The 24,994-nt window shown below is 43.9% G+C and overlaps 1 protein-coding gene across 3 annotated transcripts; it reads right to left on the reverse strand.

Annotated features, from left to right (window-relative positions):
- Window positions 1-3,174: 3,174 nt before the first annotated feature.
- zgc:152891 (polyunsaturated fatty acid lipoxygenase ALOX15B) lies at window positions 3,175-23,802 on the reverse strand. Of its 3 annotated transcripts, none has more exons than XR_016488068.1 (15): window positions 23,698-23,774; window positions 22,831-22,990; window positions 22,371-22,611; window positions 22,080-22,161; window positions 17,929-18,018; window positions 17,678-17,793; window positions 17,404-17,576; window positions 17,027-17,170; window positions 13,902-14,105; window positions 12,973-13,059; window positions 12,597-12,843; window positions 12,230-12,351; window positions 10,968-11,068; window positions 10,620-10,790; window positions 3,175-4,068 (listed from the first exon to the last, which is right to left on the reverse strand). XR_016488068.1 is itself a non-coding variant. In XM_021570292.3 (15 exons), the coding sequence occupies exons 2-15, from the start codon at window positions 22,984-22,986 to the stop codon at window positions 3,889-3,891; spliced, it is 2,037 nt and encodes a 678-aa protein (XP_021425967.3). In that variant the 5' UTR covers window positions 22,987-22,990; window positions 23,698-23,802; the 3' UTR covers window positions 3,175-3,888. The 3 variants fall into 3 exon arrangements, 2 of the variants coding, with proteins under 2 accessions (XP_021425967.3, XP_090062399.1); XM_021570292.3 differs by having other exon boundaries at window positions 12,674-12,843; window positions 23,698-23,802; XM_090206273.1 differs by lacking the exon at window positions 23,698-23,774 and having other exon boundaries at window positions 12,674-12,843; window positions 22,831-22,998.
- Between the last annotated feature and the right edge of the window lie 1,192 nt (window positions 23,803-24,994).

The following is a 24,994-nucleotide window of genomic DNA, read 5'->3' on the forward strand; positions in this document are numbered from 1 at the left end:
GTATGTGTGTAACTGTTTTATTTGTGCATTGTGTTGACTGGACAATGTTAGTACCCTACATTAGAAGTTGGTGTCCAGTCATAAGGCACGAGTACCTCACAATCCTTTTGACTGTGATCCTGCTTAGTTGACATGCCGGTAAGTGAAGTCAAACAGCTGATTGAAATGTCATGTGAGCAAATGTTGCAGACAATACATTCAAGGGTCACTATGTAGAAGTTGTTTCCTGACTCAAAAGGAATACCCTGCTGTCTCCCTCTGAGCATTAATGGTGACAGGCAGCCCTTTCTTATTTCTGGGAAGAACAGTTTTCAAACCCCTTTCCATTTTCTCTACCCTCCTGCCCATCCCTTTCCACTTCTTCACCTCCCCCTCCTCCAGGTCGTGGGCAGAGTGAGGATGCAGTGTTAGGGGCTGTAGTGTGTCACTCCCCCTCTGTAACCTGGGCCACTGTCGGAAAGGTTGAACTCTCTCCTTCACTGTCACCTTCCAGATATTCAAGGTAGGAGGACTCTATGAGATACGGTACACACAGGATGGGGAAACGCTGTGTGTGCGCGCGAGTGTATTTGGGTGTGTCTGGTGATACATTTTTTGTAATAATAATCATTATTATTGTCATCCTTTCTCTCTCTTTATAGCTTGGTAAACATATGAAGCTGCAGTTTACAGCAGAGAGAATAGGAGATAGATAAGGTGAATGGAGGGAGAGGAGTTTTGACAATTGGAGAGGAGAAAAAGAGGGCGAAAGATGCAGATAGAGAGAAATGAGTGTGAAGATGAGGGCCTAAGATCTAAACTGAGGATGAGGCAGAAGCCACAGTATTATCTAAATGTAACTGATTTGATCTCTAACACTCATGCTGCTACTGATGTGTGAACTATAGAAGTAGTTTATTCTATTTATATGGTCAGAACAACAAACCTGTTGGAGTGTGAAGAGAACCCATGTGAAACCATGTGGCCTTCTGTGAGGTGATTATTCTACAATGTAGAAAATAGTACAAATAAAGAACCCTAGAATGAGTAGGTGTTTCTAAACTTTTGACTGGTACTGTATGTATGTTTATATATGTATATGTATATATATTACCGTTCAAAAGTTTGGGGTCACTTAAATGTCCTTGCTTTTGAAAGAAAAGCACATTATTTTGGGGTCACAAGTCCTCAACTGGCAGCTTCATTAAATAGTACCCGCAAAACACCAGTCTCAACACCAACAGTGAAGAGGCAACTCCAGGATGCTGGCCTTCTAGGCAGAGTTGCAAAGAAAAAGCCATATCTCAGACTGGTCAATAAAACAAGATTAAAATGGGCAAAAGAACACAGACACTGGACAGAGGAACACTGCCTAGAAGGCCAGCATCACGGAGTCGCCTCTTCCCTGTTGATATTGAGATGGGTGTTCTGCAGGTACTATTTAATGAAGCTGCCAGTTGAGGACTTGTGAGGCGTCTATTTCTCAAACTAGACACTATACACATATACACACACACATATACATATACAGTGGGGCAAAAAAAGTATTTAGTCAGCCACCAATTGTGCAAGTTCTCCCACTTAAAAAGATGAGAGGCCTGTAATTTTCATCATAGGTACACTTCAACTATGACAGACAAAATGAGATTTTTTTTCCCAGAAAATCACATTGTAGGATTTTTATGAATTTATTTGCCAATTATGGTGGAAAACAAGTATTTGGTCACCTACAAACAAGCAAGATTTCTAGATCTCATAGACCTGTAACTTCTTCTTTAAGAGGCTCCTTTGTCCTCCACTCGTTACCTGTATTAATGGCACCTGTTTGAACTTGTTATCAGTATAAAAGACACCTGTCCACAACCTCAAACAGTCACACTCCAAACTCCACTATGGCCAAGACCAAAGAGCTGTCAAAGGACACCAGAAACTAAATTGTAGACCTGCACCAGGCTGGGAAGACTGAATCTGCAATAGGTAAGCAGCTTGGTTTGAAGAAATCAACTGTGGGAGCAATTATTAGGAAATGGAAGACATACAAGACCACTGATAATCTCCCTCGATCTGGGGCTCCACGCAAGATCTCACCCCGTGGGGTCAAAATGATCACAAGAACGGTGAGCAAAAATCCCAGAACCACACGGGGTGACCTAGTGAATGACCTGCAGAGAGCTGGGACCAAAGTAACAAAGCCTACCATCAGTAACACACTACGCCGCCAGCGACTCAAATCCTGCAGTGCCAGACGTGTCCCCCTGCGTAAGCCAGTACATGTCCAGGCCCGTCTGAAGTTTGCTAGAGAGCATTTGGATGATCCAGAAGAAGATTGGGAGAAAGTCATATGGGAGAATGTCATATGGTCAGATGAAACCAAAATAGAAGTTTTGGTAAAAACTAAACTCGTCGTGTTTGGAGGACAAAGAATGCTGAGTTGCATCCAAAGAACACCATACCTACTGTGAAGCATGGGGGTGGAAACATCATGCTTTTGGGCTGTTTTTCTGCAAAGGGACCAGGACGACTGATCCGTGTAAAGGAAAGAATGAATGGGGCCATGTATCGTGAGATCTTCCATCAGCAAGGGCATTGAAGATGAAACGTGGCTGGGTCTTTCAGCATGACAATGATTCCAAACACACCGCCCGGGCAACGAAGGAGTGGCTTCGTAAGAAGCATTTCAATGTCCTGGAGTGGCCTAGCCAATCTCCAGATCTCAACCCCATAGAAAATCTTTGGAGGGAGTTGAAAGTCCGTGTTACCCAGCAACAGCCCCAAAACATCACTGCTCTAGAGGAGATCTGCATGGAGGAATGGGCCAAAATAACAGCAACAGTGTGTGAAAACCTTGTGAAGACTTACAGAAAACGTTTGACCTCTGTCATTGCCAACAAAGGGTATATAACAAAGTATTGAGATAAACTTTTGTTATTGACCAAATACTTATTTTCCACCATAATTTGCAAATAAATTCATAAAAAAATCCTACAATGTGATTTATTATTTTTTTTTCTCATTTTCTTTGTCATATTTGAAGTGTACCTATGATAAATTACAGGCCTCATCTTTTTAAGTGGGAGAACTTGCACAATTGGTGGCTGACTAAATACTTTTTTGCCCCACTGTGTGTGTGTGTTTTGTACTGTGTACAAAACATTAGGAACACCGGCTCTTTCCATGACAGACTGACCAGGTTAATCCAGGTGAAAACTCATCTTTTATTGATATCACTTGTTAAATTCACTTCAATCAGTGTAGATGAAGGGGATGAGACATGTTAAAGAAATCATTTTAAACAAGACAGGTGGAAGCTGTCCTAGTCAACCTCTTGCTCAGCAAGGATGGAGGAGAAAAGGACAGGATAATAGGAGAGGAGGCCACTATATACTATTGAGATGCAGCCGGTATTATTGCCAGCTGTTGTTGATTCCTGGTTTATATTAGGAGAGGAGTGTGAACTACCTGATCGCTGTGTTTAGCTGCTTTTCATCAAAACCATTAAACCCCTGCAGCACTAACACCTTCAAAGCGTGATTCATAGAAACTGCGTGATTCAAAGCGTGATTCATAGAAACGGAAGAAACATTGTGGTTAATATAGTTAAATCATTATAGAGCAGGTTTTAACACTTTTCTTAACCTTAAGCTGTCGTTTATGTTTGTGCATGTGGCTGGAAGTGTCTGTGTGTGCGCACACCTTGGGGTCTGTGTGTCTACTTGTCTGTGTGTGCATGCATGTGTGGATTGGTTGGTACTTCTATCCTTGTGGGGACCTAAAATCACGAGGATAAAGGCTATTTTAAGTTGAGGGTTAGGGAAAATAGGACTTCGAATGGAAATTAATTTTAGGTCCCTACGAGGATAGAACATAACGTGTGTGCATGCGTGTCTGTGTGGGTGTATTCACAGCAGCTCAGATGGCCACACTGTTCTCGATGCGGTCGGGGGACATGTAGTCATAGGGCAGCTCCAACTTCTTGTTCCTGTCTGTGATCTCACCAGAAATGGCCCTGAGCTCGGCCTGCACCTTCTCCACCAGCCTGCGGGGAGCGCCACTGCTGAACACAGGCTCACGATACTGACACAGAGGCACCTAGGAGATGGAAGAAGAGATGGAGGTAAAATACAAGATTTTAGCGGATAAGAGACACAAGATTATGCAATCGCAACAAATAATCTGCTCTCAAATTAGTTGTCAGTACTTCAAATGCAAAAGTCCACAGACCCACTTCAAAATACTTTGAGCCATCTACGACTCAGTTTATTTTGTCCAATGTGTCTGGGCCTACGCATTGCCACATTCATACCCTGTATCTAGTTTTGTCCCATGGAAAAAATATTGTGGATCTAAAATGTTTTTCCTCTTTATCCAGCACTATCGGACCACCATTTTATTACTTTTACAATCGCAACAAATAATCTGCTCAGACCCCAACCAAGTATTATCAAAAGCCATGCTATAAATTCTTGGACAACCCAAAGATTCCTAGATGCCCTTCCAGACTCCCTCCAACTACCCAAGGACGTTGGAGTGCATAAATCAGTAAACCATTTAACTGAGGACCCAAATTTAACCTTGTGTAATACCCTAGATGCAATAACACTTATAAAAAACAAAAACATTTGTCAAAGAAATGAGCTCCTTGGCAAATACCAGAGCCTGGAAGCAAGCTTCCAGAATATTGGAACTGAAAAGGTGCTCCACCAAACAAACTGGAAGTCTTCCAACTAGCTTGGAAAGACATTACCGTGCAGTATCTAAGAGCCCTCACTGCTGCTCGATCAGCCTACTTTTCCAACCGATTTGAGGAGAATAAAAATACAACATGTGTTTTGATTCTGTCGCAAAGCTAACTAAAAAGGAGCATTCCCCAAGGGAGTATGGCCTTCATTTCAGCAATGTTGAATTCATGAACTTTGACGAAAAGATCATGGTCATTAGAAAGCAAATTAGGGACTCCTTGAATCTGCATAATTTAGTTGGCCTGAGTCTTCACAGAACTGCCAGAACCTAGGATCAATGGAGACACTCAAGTTCTTTGACACATTCACACAAGTAGTCATCGCCTCTAAACTGTCCAGCTGCCTACTGAACCCTAATTCCAACTAAACTACTGAAAGAGCTACTTCCTGTGCTTGGCCCTCCTATGTTTGTCACACCCTGACCTTAGAGATCCTTTAAATGTTCTATTTGGTAGGTTAGGGTGTGACTAGGGTGGGAAATCTATGTTTATATTTCTTTGTTTGCCGAGTATGGTTCCCATTCAGAGGTAGCTGTCTATCGTTGTCTCTGATTGGGGACCATACGTAGGCAGCCCTTTTTCCCGCTTTCTGTTGTGGGATCTTGTCTTTGGTTGTTGCACGTGTTTGCACTCCTAACTTTACGTTCGTTGAGTTGTTTATTGTTTTTTGTGGAACATTTTATAATTAAAGGAAATGCACGCCTACCACGCTGCACCTTGGTCTTCATTTTTACGACGGACGTTACAGAAGATCCCACCACCAACGGACCAAGCAGCGTGGTCAGGAGGACTCTACCTGGGAGGAAATCCTGGAGGGAGCAGGACCCTGGACAAGGGCCGGGGAGTATCGGCGTCCGAAGGAGGAGATAAAGGTAGCGAGAGCGGAACGGCGACGATACGAGGAGTTAGCTCAACGAAGCAAGCACGAGAGGCAGCCCCCCAAACATTTTTGGGGGGGAAACACGGGGAGATTGGCGGCGTCGGGGTTCAGACCTGAGCCAACTTCATGTGCTTACCGTGGGGAGCGAGTGACAGGACAAGCACCGTGTTATCCGGTTCTGCGCACCATGCCTTCTGTGCACATCCACAGTCCGGTGCGCTCTGTGCAAGCTCCCCGCAGTTGCCGTGCTAGAGTGGGCATTCAGCCAGGACGGATTGTGCCAGCTCAGCGCTCCTGGCCTCCGGTGCGTCTCTTTGGCCCAGGATATCCTGCGCCAGCTCTACGCACTGTATCTCCAGTTCGCCAGCACAACCCAGTGCGGCCTGTGCCAGCGCTACAGGGGGGATTCAACCAGGACGCGTTGTGCCAGCTCTACGCTCCAGACCTCCAGTGCACCTCCACGGCCCAGCATATCCTGCGCCGGCTCTACGCACTATGCCTCCAGTGCGCCTTCATAGCCCAGTGCATCCCGTGCCAGCTCTCCACACTCACCGAGCTAAAGTGGGTATCCAGCCAGGAAGCGTTGTTGCAGCTCCACGCACCAGGCTTCCAGTATGTCTCCTCAGTCCGGTGAGACCTGTTTCGGCTCCACGTACGAATCCTCCAGTGATGATCCATGGCACGAAGCCTCCAGTGATGATCCATGGCACGAAGCCTCCAGTGATGATCCATGGCACAAAGCCTCCAGTGAAGATCCATGGCCCGGAGCCTCCAGTGACGATCCATGGCCCGGAGCCTCCAGCGACGGTCCCCGGTCCGGAGCCTCCAGCAACGGTCCCCGGTCCGGAGCTTCCAGCGGGGGTCCCCGGTCCGGAGCCTCCAGCGGGGGTCCGCGGTCCGGAGCCTCCAGCGGGGGTCCGCGGTCCGGAGCCTCCAGCGACGAGCTAGGAAGCGTTGTTGCAGCTCCACGCACCAGGCTTCCAGTATGTCTCCTCAGTCCGGTGAGACCTGTTTCGGCTCCACGTACGAATCCTCCAGTGATGATCCATGGCACGAAGCCTCCAGTGATGATCCATGGCACGAAGCCTCCAGTGATGATCCATGGCAGCGGGGGTCCGCGGTCCGGAGCCTCCAGCGGGGGTCCGCGGTCCGGAGCCTCCAGCGACGAGCTGCAGTCCAGAGCCTCCAGTGGGGGTTCACAGTATGGAGCCTTCGGCTTAAACTAATTACACACAATTATACGTTTGTCTTTATTGAACACAGTGTAAACATTCACAGTGCAGGGTGGAAAAAGTATGTGAACCTTTAGATTTAATAACTGGTTGACCCTCCTTTTGGCAGCAATAACCTCAACCAAACATTTTCTGTAGTTGCTGATCAGACCTGCACAACGGTCAGGAGGAGTTTTGGACCATTCCTCTTTAAAAAACTGTTTCAGTTCAGCAATATTCTTGGGATGTCTGGTGTGAACTGCTCTCGAGGTCATGCCACAGCATCTCAATCGGGTTGAGGTCAGGACTCTGACTGGGCCACTCCAGAAGACGCATTTTCTTCTGTTGAAGCCATTCTGTTGATAATTTACTTCTGTGTTTTGGGTCGTTGTCCTGTTGCATCACCCAACTTCTGAGCTTCAATTGTCGGACCGATAGCCTAACATTCCCCTGCAAAATGTCTTGATAAACTTGGGAATTCATTTTTCTGTTGATGATAGCAACCTGAGGTAGCAAAGCAACCCCGAACCACGATGCTCACGCCACCATACTTTACAGTTGGGATGGGCTTTTTTTCCTCCACACATAGTGTTATGTGTTCCGTTCCAAAACAACCCAACTGTAGTTTCATCTGTCCACAGAATATTTTGCCCATAGCGTTGTGGAACATCCAGGTGCACTTTTGCAAATTTCAGACATGCAGCAATGTTTTTTTAGGACAGCAGTGGACAGCACCATCTTCCGTGGTGTCCTCCCATGAACATCATTCTTGTTTAGTGTTTTACGTATCGTAGACTCTGATTTCTGTAAGTCTTCAGCTGACACTCTAGGATTCTTCTTAACCTCATTGAGCATTCTGTGTTGTGCTCTTGCAGTCATCTTTGCAGGACGGCCACTCCTAGTGAGTGTAGCAACAGTGCTGAACTTTCTCCATTTAGACAAGAAGACAAATGTATTACCATGGACTGATGAACATCAAGGCTTTTAGAGATATTTTTGTAACCCTTTCCAGCTTTATGCAAGTCAACAATTCTTAATCTTAGGTCTTCTGAGATCTCTCTTGTTCAAGGCATGGGTCACATCAGGCAATGCTTCTTGTGAATAGCAAACTCAAATTTTGTGAGTTTTTTATAGGGCAAGGCAGCTATAACCAACATCTCCAATCTCGTTTCATTGATTGGACTCCAGGTTAGCTGACTCCAATTAGCTTTTGGAGAAGTCATTAGCCTAGGGGTTCCATACATTTTTACAACCTACACTGTGAATGTTTAAATTCTGTATTCAATATAGACAAGAAAAATACAATTTGCGTGTTATTCGTTTAAGCAGACTGTTTGTCTACTGTTCTGACTTAGATGAAGATCAGATAAAAATTCGATGACCAATTTATACAGAAATCCAGGTAATTCCAAAGGGTTCACATACTTTTTCTTGCCACTGTATCCCATTCCTCTCAAAATGTTTTCAAAAAGCTGTTGTGCAGCACCATATGCCTTCCTGAAGACAAATAATGTATACGAAACACTCCTGTCTGGTTTTAGACCCCATCATAGTACTGAGACTGCACTCGTGAAGGTGGTAAATTACCTTTTAATGGCGTCAGACCAAGGCTCTGCATCTGTCCTCGTGCTCCGAGACCTTATACCCGCTTTTGACACCAACGATCACCACATTCTTTTGAAGATATTGTAAACCCTAATCTGAAACGTTTTTCTAAGCAAACAGCTGGAGGCAGGGCTTTCTCCTACAGAGCTCAATTTTTATGGAATGCTGTGCCTATCCATGTGAGAGACGCAGACTCTGTCTCAACCTTTTAAGTCTTTACTGAAGACTCATCTCTTCAGTAGGTCCTAGGATTGAGTGTAGTCTGGCCATGGGGTTCGAAGGTGAACGGAATGACACTGGAATGATGAACCGCCCTTGTTGTCTCTGCCTGGCCGGGTCCCCTCTCACCACTGGGATTCTCTGCTTCTGACTCGATTACGGAGGCTGAGTCACTGGCTTACTAGTGCTCTTCCATGTCGTCCCTTTGAGGGGTGTGTCATGTTGTGCCAGGCTTTTTTCCACTATACTCGACTTGGGTGGGTTGAGTCACTGATGCAATCTTCCTGTCCCGTCTTGCCTACCCTCAGGCACGTGTGGTGGAGAAGATCTTCGTGGGCTATACTCAGCCTTGTCTCATGGTAGTTAGTTTGTGGTTTGTTTATCTCTAGGTGTGTGTGGGGGCACGGGTTATATCCTACCCAAAGTGCACCCTCTACCCTCTGGTATTATTATTTCACCCTGCTGGCAATCTATGAACATTTGAACATCTTGAATAACCATCTGGCCTTAATGGCCACCCCCTCAGAGCCTGGTTCCTCTCTAGTTTTTTTTTCTAGGTTCCTGCCTTTCTAGGGAGTTGTACTTGGGGTTTTAGGCTGGGTTTCTGTATAAGCACTTTGTGACATCTGCTGATGTAAAAGGGCGTTATAAATAAATGAAATTGATGAAGATGTGTGTACATACAGCGCCTTCGGAAACTATTCAGACCATTTGACTTTTTCTACATTTTATTACGTTACAGCCTTATTCTGAAATGTACTAAATAATTATTTTTCTTCATCAATCTACACACAATAGCCCATCATGACAAAGCAAAAACAGATTTCTAGAAACTTTTGCTAATTTATTAAATATAAAAAACAGATACCTTATTTAAGTATTCAGTATAAGTATTCAGACCCTTTTGCTATGAGACTCAAAATTGAGCTCAGGACAATCCTGTTTCCATTGATCATCCTTGAAATGTTTCTACAACTTGATTGGAGTCCACTGCTCGTAAATTCAATTGATTGGACATGATTTGGAAAGGCACACACCTGTCTATATAAGGGTTCCTCAGTTGACGATGCATGTCAGATTAAAAACCAAGCCATGACGTCGAAGGAATTGTCTGTAGAGCTCCGAGACAGGTTTGTGTCGAGGCACAGATCTATACCAAAACATTTTTGCAGCATTGAAGGTCCCCAAGAACACAGTGGCCTCCATTATTCTTAAATTAAAGAAGTTTGGAACCACCAAGAATCTTCTTAGAGCTGGCTGCCTGGCCAAACTGCGCAAAATGGGAAGATAGGCCTTGGTCTGGGAGGTGACCAAGAACCCGATGATCACTCAGAGAGCTACAGAGTTCCTCTGTGGAGATGGGAGAACCTTCCAGAAGGACAACCATTTCTGCAGCACTCCACCAATCAGGCCTTTTATGGTAGAGTGGCCAGATGGAAGCCACTATTCAGTAAAAGGCACATGACAGCCCGTTTGGAGTTTGCCAAAAGGCACCTAAAAACTTTCAGACCATGGGAACCAAGATACAGAGCGATCCTTGATGAAAACCTGCTCCAGAACGTTCAGGACCTCTGACTTCCAACAGGACAATGACCCTAAGCACACAGCCAAGACAACGCAGGAGTGGCTTCAGGAGAAGTCTCTGAATGTCATTGAGTGGCCCAGCCAGAACCCGGACTTGGACCCGATCGAACATTGCCGGAGAGACCTGAAAATAGCTGTGCAGCGACTCATCCAACCTGACAGAACTTGAGAGGATCTGCAGAGAAAAATGGGAAAAACTCCCCAAATACAGGTGTGCCAAGCTTGTCGCATCATACCCAAGAAGACTTGAGGCTTAAATCGCTGCCAAAGGTGCTTCAACAAAGTACTGAATAATGGGTCTGAATACTTATGTAAATGTGATGTTTTTTATTTTTTTTTATACATTTGCAAAAATGTCTAAAAAAGTTTTTGTTTTGTCATTATGTGGTATTGTGTGTCTTACGTAGTCTGCAGCGGGCTGGGACAGTAGGAACAGAGTGATGAGGAGGTTGCAGGTGGAGTTGACGTCCGGGAGGATGGAGAGAATCTCGTCTTCCGTCAACATGCCTTTGGTCTGGGGAGGGGGGTGCGTCATGGAGGCTGGGCAGTTGGGCATCCACAGGTCAAAATCCACCTGGAGGGAACAAGAACGGGAATCGGTAACACGTTGTCACAAATTATACCATATTTCCTTTAGAGCACACTACTTTTGACCAGAGCCCATATGTGTCTTAAGTGAAGATTTGGACCTACGTACTGTATTGATTGATGGGTACAGTTTATTGGTTAATCATGTTGATGGGTTAATTACCTGAGAGAAGTTGACAGCAGCGTGCAGCGCAGAGCAGCAGTATATAACCATGGTAACAAACTGAGAGAGTTCTGGTTTGGTTTGGAATGACTGTGGGCAACCTGAGGGAACCAGGAGGGGGAACAGTGTAGTCAGTTTGTGTATAGTGAGATCATTTCAGTTGACAATCAAAAAATGCACAGCCATAGACTGAGAAACCACTTCTCATGTAGGCAGTTGGCGTTTCAATTAATCCCAAAGATGTTTGATGGGGTTGAGGTCAGGGCTCTGTGCCAGTCAAGTTATTCCACATTGATCTTGACAAACTATTTCTGTATGGACCCTGTTTTGTGCACAGGGGAATTGTCATGTTGAAACAGGAAAAGGCCTTCCCCAAACTGTTGCCACAAAGTTGGTAGCTCAGCATCGTCTTGAATGTTATTGTGTACTGTAGCGTTAAGATTTCCCTTCACTGGAACTAAAGGGCCTAGGCCGAACCATGAAAAACAGCCCCAGACCATTTTTCCTCCTTCACCAAACTTTACAGTTGGCACTATGGTAGCGTTCTCCTGGCATTCGCCAAACCCAGACTCGTCAATCAAATTGCCAGATGGTGAAGCGTGATTCATCATTCCACAGAACGCGTTTCCACTGCTCCAGAGTCCAATGGTGGTGAGCGTTTACACCACTCCAGCCGACGCTTGGCATTTCGCATTGTGATCTTAGGCTTGTGTGTGGCTGCCAATCCCATATCATGAAGTTCCTGACGAACAGTTCTTGTGCTGATGTTGCTTACAGAGGCAGTTTGGAACTCGGTAGTGAGTGTTGCAACCAAGGACAGACTTTTACGTGCTATACGCTTCATCACTCGGCCGTCCTGTTCTGTGAGCTTATGTGGCTTACCACTGTGGCTGAGCCGTTGTTGCGCCTGGATGTTTCCACTTCACAACAACAGCACTTACAGTTGACTGGGGCAGCTCTAACAGGGCAGATATGTGACTAACTGGCTTGTTGGAAAGGTTGCATCCTATGACGGTGCAATGTTGAAAGTCACTGAGCTTTTCAGTAAGGCCAGTCTACTGCCAATGTTTCCATATGGAGATTGCATGGTTGTGTGCTCAATTTTATACACTTGTCAGCAAGGGGTGTAGCTGAAATAGCCAAATCCCCTAATTTGAAGGGGTGTCCACATACTTACGTGTGTGTGTGTGTGTGTATATGTGTGTAATTTATTGAACAGAAAGTTTCACATAGGGTGTTATTGGTAGAACACACACACCGACCTGAGTGAGGGAGCTGTAGGAAGCCATGTGTGTAGATCTCAGTGATCCAGCTCTGCAGCTCAGAGTCCTGCTCCACATCCTGGTCTCCAAGGTAATACACATCCACCCAGCCACTCACAAATCTGCCACATGGTCACACAAAACACAACAGTAATGATGGTGCTTGTAAAAAAGGAAGTGTGTTGTATGTGTGTGTACCTGTGCAGTGTGTGCCAGATTCTGAGAATTGATATCACAGCTGTATGACTGTATTTCTGTGTGGGTCTGCATGTGAGTGCCGGTGTGTGTACCTGTGCAGTGCGTTCAACACTCGCAGTGCATCGTGTGCATAATAGCTGTGTGTACGTGCCTGCTTGAATATGTGTACCTGTGCAGTGCGGTCCACACTCGCAGTGCATCGTGTGCATAATAGCTGTGTGTACGTGCCTGCTTGAATATGTGTACCTGTGCAGTGCGGTCCACACTCGCAGTGCGTCATGTGCATAGTAGCAGTGTTTGAGTGTGTGTATCCCTCTGTCTGCCAGGTCGTCAGGGACACACAGAGAGCGGTAACGCAGACGCTCTGTGGCTCGAGACAACAGTACAGGCAACGCCTCCAGACCACAGCCTACGGCCTGACACACAACAGGAACATGCAATTTTGTGGTTAGAAACTAGCAAACATTTACAGGCATATGCACAAAGAAAATATGTGTACTAAAACATTGCAACTCACACAAACATTTCAAGACACACGATCATACCTTGTCAAACACTCCGTTGGCAGCCAGTAGAGAGGCCCTGGCTTGGATGTTGATCTGTAGTGTGGTTTTTATGTGAGGCATCAACAACTGCAACAATAATATTAATAATAACAACAAGTCAGATTCTAGCTCATGACAGCTCTATAAAATGCAATTCCAACTGCAAGGTACTAGAGAAACAGATGTGAGCTCACGAGACTTCCGGATGGTTCAGGAGGTTAACTAAACTTTCACCTATGCAGCCTGGTCTATACGTAACAAGTAAACGTAAATCCGGGACACTCAAATTAGTATGATATGTTACGTTTGGTTTATGTAGGATTGAAGGTTATTTAAGGCAAAACAAAAGGAGGTTGTTTGTTCGGGGTGGGCGTATAACACAAAAGTTGCATGTTTAAGTCTCATCATTTTTGTTAGGTAACTACTTAGTATGTCAACTAACCCTTCCCCTAACCTTAACCCAGGTAATGTTAGCCACCTAGCTAATGTTAGCGTTAGACACCCTGCTACCTAGCTAACTTTAGCCACAACTAATTGGAATTCATAATCAGTAGAGGCTGGTGGGAGGAGCTATAGGAGGACGGACTCATTGTAATGGCTGAAATGGAACGGAGTCAAACGTGGTTTCCATATGTTTTTCGTTCCATTAATTCCATTCCAGCCATTACAATGAGCCTGTCCTCCTATAACTCCACCCACCAGCCTCCACTGTTCGTAACATATCATACCTATTGCAAATTTGTAACATATTGTTGGAATTGCGATTCGTAACATTTCATACTAAATGGAGCGAGACATATTTACGTTTACTATGTTACATCTAAACATCCAGGTTGCATCACGATTCACAGATCTAATGAGTGGTGGTGTATTTATTAGAACTTTACCTACTATATTTACTATTTACCTGTTTATTACATACTATTTACCTGGTGTAGAGGGTGTACTTCTGGCAGCTGCCTGAGGGTGGCAGTGCAACACACCTCTCCCAGCAGGTGGGTTCTGAGGAAGTGAGAGGAAAGCTGGTGGCACTGGAAGTCTGAGCAGCGCACCCAGGTCTTAGCCAACAGCCAATCAGGGCCAGGGTCAGAGGGCAGGAACACTGGGTTCTGAGGACCAGGGGCCTGCTGCAGCTGTGGGTATAATTAGTGGTACAATAGTTTCAGAATTATACATTTTTGTAGTAGCAAAAACAGTAGTAGTAGCAGTACTAGTAGAATCAAACTAGTAATAGCATTCCCCTCTGGGTTAATAAAGTGGCTGTCTACCTGTCAGTATGTACATTACCCGTCAAAAGTTTAGACACAACTACTCATTCCAGAGTTCTTCTTTATTTTTACTATTTTCTACGATGCATAATAATAGTGAAGACCATAAAACTATGAAATAACACATGGAATCATGTAGTAACCAAAAAAGTGTTAAACAAATCAAAATATATTTTACGTTTTAGATTCTTCAAAGTAGCCACCCTTTTCCTTGATGACACCTTTGCACACTCTTGGCATTTTTTCAACCAGTTTCATGAAGCAGTCACCTGGAATGCGATATCTTAACCGCCATCGATAACAATACTGTACAGCTGTATTCATTGACCTGGCTAAGGCTTTCGACTCTGTCAATCACCACATCCTCATTGGCAGACTCGATAGCCTTGGTTTCTCAAATGATTGCCTCTCCTGGTTCACCAAGGACTTCTCTGATAGAGTTCAGTGTGTCAAATTGAAGGGCCTGTTGTCCGGGCCTCTGGCAGTCTCTATGGGGGTGCCACAGGGTTCAATTCTTGGACCGACTCTCTTCTCTGTATGTGCTGCTGGTGAGTCTCTGATCCACCTATACGCAGATGACACCATTCTGTATACTTCTGGCCCTTCTTTGGACACTGTGTTAACAATCCTCCAGACGGGCTTCAATGCCATACAACTCTCCTTCCGTGGCCTCCAATTGCTCTTAAATACAAGTAAAACTAAATGCATGCTCTTCAACCGATCGCAGCCTGCACCTGCCCGCCCGTCCAATATCACTACTCTGGACGGTTCTGACTTAGAATGTGTGGACAACTACAAATACCTAGGTGTCTGGTTAGACTGTAAACTCTCCTTCCAGACACATCAAACATCTCCAATCCAAAGTTAAATCTAGGATTGGCTTCCTAGTTCGCAACAAAGCATCCTTCACTCATGCTGCCAAACATACCCTTGTAAAACTGACCATCCTACCGATCCTCGACTTCGGCGATGTCATTTACAAAATAGCCTCCAATATCCTACTCAATAAATTGGATGCAGTCTATTACAGTGCCATCCATTTTGTCACCAAAGCCCCATATACTACCCACCACTGCGACCTGTACACTCTCGTTGGCTGGCCCTCGCTTCATACTCGTCGCCAAACCCACTGGCTCCAGGTCATCTACAAGACCCTGCTAGGTAAAGTCCCCCCTTATCTCAACTCGCTGGTCACCATAGCAGCACCCACCTGTAGCACGCGCTCCAGCAGGTATATCTCACTGGTCACCCCCAAAACCAATTCTTCCTTTGGCCGCCTCTCCTTACAGTTCTCTGCTGCCAATGACTGGAACGAACTACAAAATAACTATGAAATCTCCTTCACTAGCTTTAAGGACCAGCTGTCAGAGCAGCTCACAGATTACTGCACCTGTACATAGCCCATCTATAATTTAGCCCAAACAACTACCTCTCCCCCTACTGTATTTATTTATTTTGCTCCTTTGCACCCCATTATTTATCTCTACTTTGCACATTCTTCCACTGCAAATCTACCATTCCAGTGTTTTACTTGCTATATTGTATTTACTTCGCCACCATGGCCTTTTTTTGCCTTTACCTCCCTTATCTCACCTCATTTGCTCACATCGTATATAGACTTATTTTACTACTGTATGTTTTACTCCATGTGTAACTGCTGTATGTGTCGAACTGCTTCGCTTTATCTTGGCACGGTCGCAATTGTAAATGAGAACTTGTTCTCAACTTGCCTACCTGGTTAAATAAAGGTGAAATAAATTAATTTCAGTTGACAGGTGTGCCTTGTTAGAAGTTAATTTGTGGAATTTCTTTCCTTCTTAATGCGTTTGAGCCAGTTGTCAGTTGTGTCAGTTGTGTTGTGACAAGGTAGGGCTGGTATACAGAAGACAGCCCTATTTGGTAAAAGACCAAGTCCATATTATGGCAAGAACAGTTCAAATAAGCAAAGAGAAACAACAGTCCAGCCTTACATTAAGACATGAAGGTCAGTCAATCCCGAAAATTTCAAGAAAGTTTCTTCAAGTGCTGTCGCAAAAGCCATCAAGTGCTATGATGAATGGATGATCTCCGCATGTTCCCAACATGAAGCGTGGGGGTGCTTTGCTGGTGACACTCAGTGATTTATTTAGAATTCAAGGGACACTTAACCAGCATGGCTACCACAGCATTCTGCATGGATAAGCCATCCCATCTGATTTGCGCTTCGTGAGACCTTCATTTGTTTTTCAACAGGACAATGACCCAACACCTCCAGGCTGTGTAAGGGCTATTTGACCAAGAAAGAGAGTGATAGAGTGCTGCATCAGATGACCTGGTGTCCACAATCACCCTACCTCAACCCAATTGAGATGGTTTGGGAAGTGTTGGACCACAGAGTGAAGGAAAAGCATCCAACAAGTGCTCAGCATATGTGGGAACTCCTTCAAGGCGTTTGGAAAAGCATTCCAGGTGAAGCTGGTTGAGAGAATGCCAAGAGTGTGCAAAGGTGTCATCAGGCAAAGGGTAGCTACTTTGAAGAATCTAAAATACAAAAAATATTTTGATTTGTTTAACACTTTTTTGATTACTACATGATTCCATATGTGTTATATCATAGTTTTGTTGTCTTCACTATTATTCTACAATGTAGAAAATAGTAAAAATAAAGAAAAACTCTGGAATTAGTACGTCTGTCCAAACCTTTGACTGGTACTGTATGTATGTATGTATGTATGTATGCATGTATGCATGCATGCATGTATGCATGCATGTATGCATGCCAGCCAGCCAAAGATGACCGGACTCACTTGGATGGCGATGGGTTTGAGCTCCCCTTCCTGGTTGAGGTGCAGAAGGACTAGCGGGGCGGCGAGAAACTGCTGCTTCCCATTGATCACGTTGGCCGGGACACCTTCCAACATCTCGTAGTCCAGCAGGAAAATAGACCCTCTCTGCCGTGAACGCACAAAGGTGAAGTTTGAAGTTTCACACAGTGCAAATCTGACACACACCTGTGTGGTCCAGTGGTTGCTGCCGCTGACCCCGATACACGTATGCCAGAGTCAGCATGTGTTCAAATACTGCCCTTTGACTGTCGCGTTCCATCTTTCCAGAGCTTTGCAATCTCTTCAATAAAAGCTAAAAAAAAAAACACTCACCGGCAGACAGGCACACACACACACACCTCTAGCTCCTGTTCCAGTGAGGATCCGTCAGGCAGGAAGGGGCAGAGAATGTCAGAGTTGATTGACAGGTTGGGAGGGAGGAGGCGTGTCTGTCGCACCATGAGAGGGTTACAGCCGTTCAAACACTGGTAGCCAAAGAACCAGTCCTCAGCCCAATGGGCCTGCACATACTCTTCAAGGGAGGGAGAGAAAAGAGAAGGATATCAAGGGTTGGGGGGTTAAAGAGAGAGAAAGGACAGGCAGTGAGAATTGTCGTGCGTGTGTATGACATACTAGCGACAGTATTCTGGCTCCCATTGTGGCTGAACATGGTCTCCAGCTCAGTAAAGCTACTCCAGGATTCAGCTCTCTCAGCAAAACCCCTTAGATACTGCAGATTGATGCCTGGGCTGAGAGGATGAATACAATGTGAAGGGGAAGACCAAATGTTTAGGTGAGGACAAACAGAATGTGGAAGGCAAATAGAATGTGGAGGGCAGACAGAATGTGGTGGGCAAACAAAACATTGAGAGCAAAGGGCTGACCTTTGGCGTGTGTAGCTGAGGTTGGGTCCCAGTTCCTTCAGACTGGTCATGTCCACACAGTGAGGGACACCCTCAGCAAACGTACGCCACCTACAGGGCAGACCACCACATGACATCAAACTATTGGTACTAAAGGCAAACTCACTTGATTCGTGTAAGAGCAGCTTTGTGTGAATGAGCCTTAATGTTCTACCTTCACACCTCCTCCTCCTCCATAATGCTAACACTGATTTTAGAACTTTATTAACACTAAACCAAGTGAGCACCGACTGACGCAGAACTTCCATGGGTTTTGAAAAGTGGGGCGGCAGGTAGCCTAGTGCTTAGATCGTTGGGCCAGGTTGCTGGATCGAATCCCTGAGCTGACCAGGTAAAAATCTGTTGTCCTGCCCCTGAACAAGGCAGTTAACCTACTGTTCCCCAATAGGCCATCATTGTAAATAAGAATTTACTTAATTGACTTGCCTAGTTAAATAAAAATGTTAAAAATGTGGTTGATTTCAATGTTCACAGACGCTGATTTCTTGTCCAGTCCCCCCCAGCTTTGATTTGCCCCAAAAATAAACGTCTATGATTGGTTCAGATTTAGTCTGGTCCGGACCGGCCTTGATTTGGCCTAACTTGGTTCAGATGTGGTCTGGTCCAGACCAGCCTTGATTTGGCCCAAGCATAGACTTATCCCACCGAGCACATCACACGTAATTTCAACATGGAAATGTGGGTAATATTTGATTCACACACTCAAAAAGGACTACCAGAAGTTATGCACAACCAAATTCCAATGGAAAACTATGTCTGATCTTGTAACGGTTTTCTGTATGAGAAGGAGAGTCAGACCAAAATGCAGCGTGTAGATTGCGATCCATGTTTTAATGAACAAACGTAAAACACGAATCAATACAAACACTACAAAATAAAGAACGTGATGAACGTACCGAAAACCTAAACAGCCCTATCTGGTGAAAACACATAGACAGGAACAATCACCCACAAACACACAGTGAAACCCAGGCTACCTAAATATGGTTCCCAATCAGAGACAATGACGAACACCTGCCTCTGATTGAGAACCATATCAGGCCGAACATAGAACTAGACAAACTAGACATGTAACATAGAATGCCCACTCAGATCACACCCTGACCAACCACAACATAGAAATATACAAAGTAAACTATGGTCAGGGTGTGACAGATCTTTAGTTGAGTTGTCATCTGAATGTGTTATCATTGCGCTTTCAACCATTTAAAAGCACAACATACAATGTCAGATATTTTGTATTTATACAACAACTTAATTTGTTATCACTTGCAGTTGAAATTATATTAAACGTGCATGGTACAAGTGATCAATGCTGTTCGAGATTCTGTGTAGATTATTATAGCACTTGTGAATATTTCCACAGACCTGCGACCCTTGCACGCTATGGTGAACATGCACACTTTCTACAATTACATAAGAAAACATTTATAGTTAAAGTAACCTCAATGTACAGTGCATTCAGAATGTATTCAGACCTCCTAACTTTTTACATTACAGCCTTATTCTAAAATTGATTCAATCATTCCCCCCTGATCATTATTTATTTAAATAAAAAATACAATTGTACCCCTTTTTCTTGGTATCCAATTGTTTTTAGTAGCTACTATCTTGTCTCATCATACAACTCCCGTATGGGCTCGGGAGAGACGAAGGTTGAAAGTCATGCGTCCTCCGATGCACAACCCAACCTAACTGTTTCTTAACACAGTGTGCATCCAACCCGGAAGCCAGCCGCACCAATGTGTCGGAGGGTGCACTGTACCCGGCCCGCCACAGGAGTCGTGGTGCGCGATGAGACAAGGATATCCCTACCGGCCAAGCCCTCCCTAACCCGGACGACGCTAGGCCAATTGTGCGTCGCCCCACGCGAACCCAGGGTCTCTGGTGGCACAGCTGGCTCCCCCTGCTCATTCTACACAGAATACCCCATAATGACCAAGCGTAAACAGGTTTAGATTTTTAGCAAATTTATAAAAAATACAAAACAGAAATACCTTATTTACATAAGTATTCAGACCCTTTGCTATGACACTTGAAATTGAGCTCAGGGGCATCCGGTTTCCATTGATCATACTTGAGATGTTTCTACAATTTGATTGGAGTCCACCTTAGCTAAATTCAATTGATTGGACATCATTTGAAAAGGCACACACCTGTTTAGATAAGGTCCTACAGTTGACAGTGCAAAAACCAAGCCATAAGGTCGAAGGAATTGTCCGTAGAGGGCGAGACAGGATTGTGTCAGGGAGGTGACCAAGAACCAGATGGTCAATCTGACAGAGCTCCAGAGGTCCTCTGTGGAGATGGGAGAACCTTCCAAAAGGACAACCATCTGTGCAGCACTCTACCAATCAGGGCTTTATGAGTGGCAAGACGGAAGCCACTCCTCAGTAAAAGGCATATGACAGCCCGCTTGTAGTTTGCCAAAAGGCACCTCAATGACTTTCAGACCATGAGAAACATGATTCTCTGGTCTGATGAAACCAAGATTGAACTCTTTGGCCTGCCAAGCTTGTGCGTCATACGCAAGAAGACTCGAGGCTGTAATATCTGTCAAAGGTGTTTCAACAAAGTACTGAGTAAAGGGTCTGAATACTTTTCATTTTTAACAAATTTGGCAAAGATCAGCATGAACATTAAAATCTGATGCAATCTGAGCCTGATGAGCCATAAATTAAATAATTAAATTACGGATTGCCTCTTATCCGCTCGTCGTTCCCTTATGCCATAGTTTGTACATCTCAATTGTCGATAGAAACCACATTTGTTTAAGCAAGTCAGCCATAATGAACTGTTTCGCTGCCAGACAAGGCTCTGCTGAAAGCCAGGTGTAGCGGTGGTAATGATTCACTTCATGATGCATTGTTTCGTGGTGTGTTGGGTAGTGGCTTTGCTGGCATGCATCTAAAACAAATGTGGGGACTTTGCCCCACCAAGATTTACATGCTAAAATTGACATTGATTACGGACATCGTTCAAACCATGAACCATGAAAAAGAAGAAGAAGACATGTGATTCTGGTGAAGCGCATGTGGCTAGAAAATATGATTAGAACTTTGAAATATAATAGGGCCTATTGTATAATTAGTAAGCTGACAGTGCATTCGGAAAGTATTCAGACCCCTTGACTCTTTCCACATTTTGCTATGTTACAGCCTTGTTCTAAAATTTATTAAATAGTTTTTCCCTCATCAATCTACACACAGTATCTCATAATGACAAAGCAAAAACTGTTTTTTAGGAATTTTTGCAAAAACAGAAATATCTAATTTACATAAGTATTCAGAGCCTTTAGTCAGTATTTTGTTGAAGCACCTTTGGCAGCGATTACAGCCTCGAGTCTTCTTGGGTATGACACTAAAAGCTTGGCACACCTGTATTTGGGGAGTTTCTCTATTTCTTCTCTGGAGATCCTCTCAAGCTCTGTCAGGTTGGACGGGGAATGTCGCTGCACAGCTATTTTCAGGTCTCTCCAGAGAAAAAGTTCCCATAATGAGATGATAGGTCTACATGCATTGGGAACTGCGCTCCATACTGAGATGGGCTGTCTGTCCCCATCTTGAGTCCCGATTCAACATGCAGAAACCATAGAGAAGACAGATTTGGACATGGCAAATATCTATTTAATCAATTTTGAATTCAGGCTGTAACACAACAAAATGTTGAATAAGTCAAGGGGTATGAATACTTTCTAAAGGCACTGTAAGTGACAGATGGGATCGATCTCCATTTTGCTGTTTTAATTGGAAATATAACTTTTGAATGTGTCAATGTTTTCTTTATTGACGTAGGTGTAAGATAAATGATGTACGGTTTAAATTTGTCCATAGAAACAACTACCCAAAGAATCATTTTCAATGTGGTGACTTCAACGTCTGTAAAATACGTATTTTCAACATCCGTAAAATATGTTTTATCAACGTCCATATGATGTCCAAAAATATGTATTTTCAACGTCTTTTCAAATCCTTTTGCTCCCTGGGAAGTGCCTGGTGGTAGAGTTAGGAGATGTGTTGACAGTGAGCGAAGGAGATGTGTGGGAGAGAAAAGATGATACGAGGAGTGTTGTGTATAGTAAGAGGACATTTGTTGTGGTTTAGTTGCGATACCTGATGTGCTGCTGTTTAGTGTGCAGATCTTTGAGTCTGTGGTCCTTCAGTGTTTGCACAGTCTCTGAGTTCAACAGACACACTGAGAGAGAGAGAGGATATATGATATGATTAAAATATGAAGTCTACACCACTTCCTCTTTCCATGGTAACGCTATATATAGTATGTAGTTCTCACAAATTGCCTGGTTCATCAGTGTGACGGAAAGAGCTCTTACTCACACTTCCTGTAATATGGGGTATGACCATGTGATATATTTTTTGAAATGTTAATTAATAAAACACTCTCACTGTCTCCATTCCGTAGCTCCACGTCACCATCTACAGACCGGAGCCACCTGCTACAAGGGAAGTGCTCTGCCCCTTGGTGCTGTAGCCCCGCCCCTTCCTCCTGTCTGTCACACAGCCTCCGGACCTCCACCCCCCTGCAGTGCCAGTCCAGGTCCGGGAAACCCGTCCGAGCCTCCAACCGTAGCCGGACCAGAACTACTCGACCCAGTGCCACCTGTGACCACACTCTGACCACACAGGCCTGGAACAGGGATAATGGGGGAAAAAAACTTTAGGTAAAGTGCTTTGAAATTGGGTGAAATGCTATCTAAAATCAAATAATGTTTTATTAGACAACACAAACTGCCGGTTAATATACTGACAGAGAGAGGGGGGGGGGAGAAAGAGGAGGAAGAGCGAAAGGGCAAGGGGGAGTAAGAGAAAGATAGAGAGGGGAGGAAGGGAGACAGAGAGAACTCACAGATCCAGGTAGGAGGTGGTGCTGGTTGGCCCCAGCGTTCACTGAGATGGGTGGGGTTTCGCTACCCTCTGAGCCAATCAGAGTGAGCCGTAGGATGCTGTATGTTCCAGAGGTGGGGGCTGGTAAGGTATGGACGATCACCTGAAATTCCTCCATGGCACTGGCCATGACACACACACAAAACCACGTATTTGCATGCACTGAGGAGAGTGGCATTCTTCTGTGTTCGATATTTGAATTGGAAATCATCAGGCCATTGCTGCATCTTGGTCATAACTTGTCAACCATGCTGACTTGACATATCACTACCGTACAATACACAATGTGCAGTACAAAAAAATGGCTAAATGCACATTCAATTCAATGATAGGCTTTGATCACGTTTATACCATAATAACAGTCCTGGTTATGAATAAGCCTATTTTACAGTTTTACAATTCATCATGTGTGGTTATGGTAAATAAATATGTAAAGGTGCACTATGCAGAAATTTCCCAATTTCAGTTTGTGACAAAATAAGAAATGTATAGTGTAGAAAGTCATTGTACCATCTAAATAGCTGTAACATCTTTTCAATGACCTCAAATATTGTATTTTCAACTTTTGAAGCTGAAAGTAAAAGATGCAAAAATGAAACTTAAGAACGGGAACCGATTTTAAGGCTTCTTAGACTTCCTTTCAATGAGAATGACATTTATAACTCAGATTTCTATGTGAATTTGTTCTGTTCACCCAAAAAATTACATATTGCATCTTTAATTTAACCTATGTATACTTCATGACTCAATCAACAGTGCAAAGTTGTCTAATAACCCAGTGTTAAGTTTTATTCTCTAAGGGAAACTGAATAATAAGAGAGACACTTACCTTCTGTTTTCCTATGAAGAACACAAACACAGCATACTGCAACTGCCTGTGTGTTCCTTTTCAAAAGACACTTGTTGGTCTCAGACTAGACGTAACATAGGAAACGAAAATCCGGGACATTCAAATTAGTATGATACTGAATGTTACGTTTGGTATTGGTATGGTTACATAAGACAGACGGTTAGTGGAGGAAAAAAGAAAAGGACTGTAGTTGGTCGGGGTGGATGGGTGGTCATATAACGCGAATGTCTAGCGACACAAAGGTTGCGTGTTTGAATCTTATCGCGGACAACGTTTAGCTAATTATAAACTTTTAAACTACTTACTACTTCATAGCTACTTTGCAACTACTTAGCATATTAACTAACCATTCCCTTAACCCTAAACTTAACCCTTTTAGCTAACCCTTCCCCTAAACCTTCAACCTAACTCCTAATCATAACCCTAACCCCTAGCCTAGCTAATGTTATCCAAATTGGAATTTGTAACACATCATACATTTTGCAAATTCATAACATATTGTACGTTTTCCAAATTTGTAACATATTGTACGTTTCGCAAATTTGTAACATGTTATACGTTTTAAACATTTTTTTATAAATCATATCAATTGTAATTCTTAACATATCATACGAATTGGATAATGGACATCCACAAATGAATACATACCATACGAAACGTAACATGCTAAATGGAGGGTCTCTGGGTTAAGTACAAAATAATACAAAATGCTCTGAGACCAGGTTGCTTGCATTCATCCAACCCAATGTGTGGGTGGATCTTGTGCTTGCTTCCTTCCTGGTCTGTCACTATTAGCCAAGGCTACTACTCATGATCAGTCCTCAGATATAGGCCTGCTATCTGTTTACACAATCTTATACATTAATTTGCATACCTCCTTTTGCGTAGGGCATGAATTAATGTTTCTTGATAAGCAGACTGGTCTGGTAGCCTATTTGTTTATTTTGAGCTCAGGGTAGGAAGGTAGGCCTAGCATTCAATGTAAGACTTTGTCAATTAATAGCTGACCAATTTCTAATTTACTGTTGTTTTTTTCCCCCTTCAATCTACACACAATTCCCCATAAAGGACAAAGCAAAAACTGTTTTTTAGAAATTTGCAAATGTATATTTAAAAAAAACAAAAACAGAAATATTACATTTACATAAGTATTCAGACACTTTACTTTGGCAACGATTACAGCCTCGAGTCTTCTTGGGTATGCCGTTACAAGCCTGGCACACCTGTTTGGGGAGTTTCTCCCCATTCTCTGCAGATCCTCTCAAGCGCTGTCAGG

The sequence above is a fragment of the Oncorhynchus mykiss genome, chromosome 2 (genome assembly GCF_057628025.1).
Source record: "Oncorhynchus mykiss isolate SJ-2025 chromosome 2, ASM5762802v1, whole genome shotgun sequence".
NCBI classification, from domain to species: domain Eukaryota; kingdom Metazoa; phylum Chordata; class Actinopteri; order Salmoniformes; family Salmonidae; genus Oncorhynchus; species Oncorhynchus mykiss.

Bases quoted from the DNA above. Each gene is read 5' to 3' on its own strand.
- zgc:152891 (XM_090206273.1), bottom strand. From the start codon at position 22,998: ATGGCCAGTGCCATGGAGGAATTTCAGGTGATCGTCCATACCTTACCA. The intron at 13,060-13,901 runs GTAAATAGTATG...TTATTGTTGCAG, and splicing joins AAGTACACCCTCTACACCAG to TTGTTGATGCCTCACATAAA. The intron at 12,352-12,673 runs GTACACATATTC...ACCATGTGGCAG, and splicing joins GTGTGGACCGCACTGCACAG to ATTTGTGAGTGGCTGGGTGG.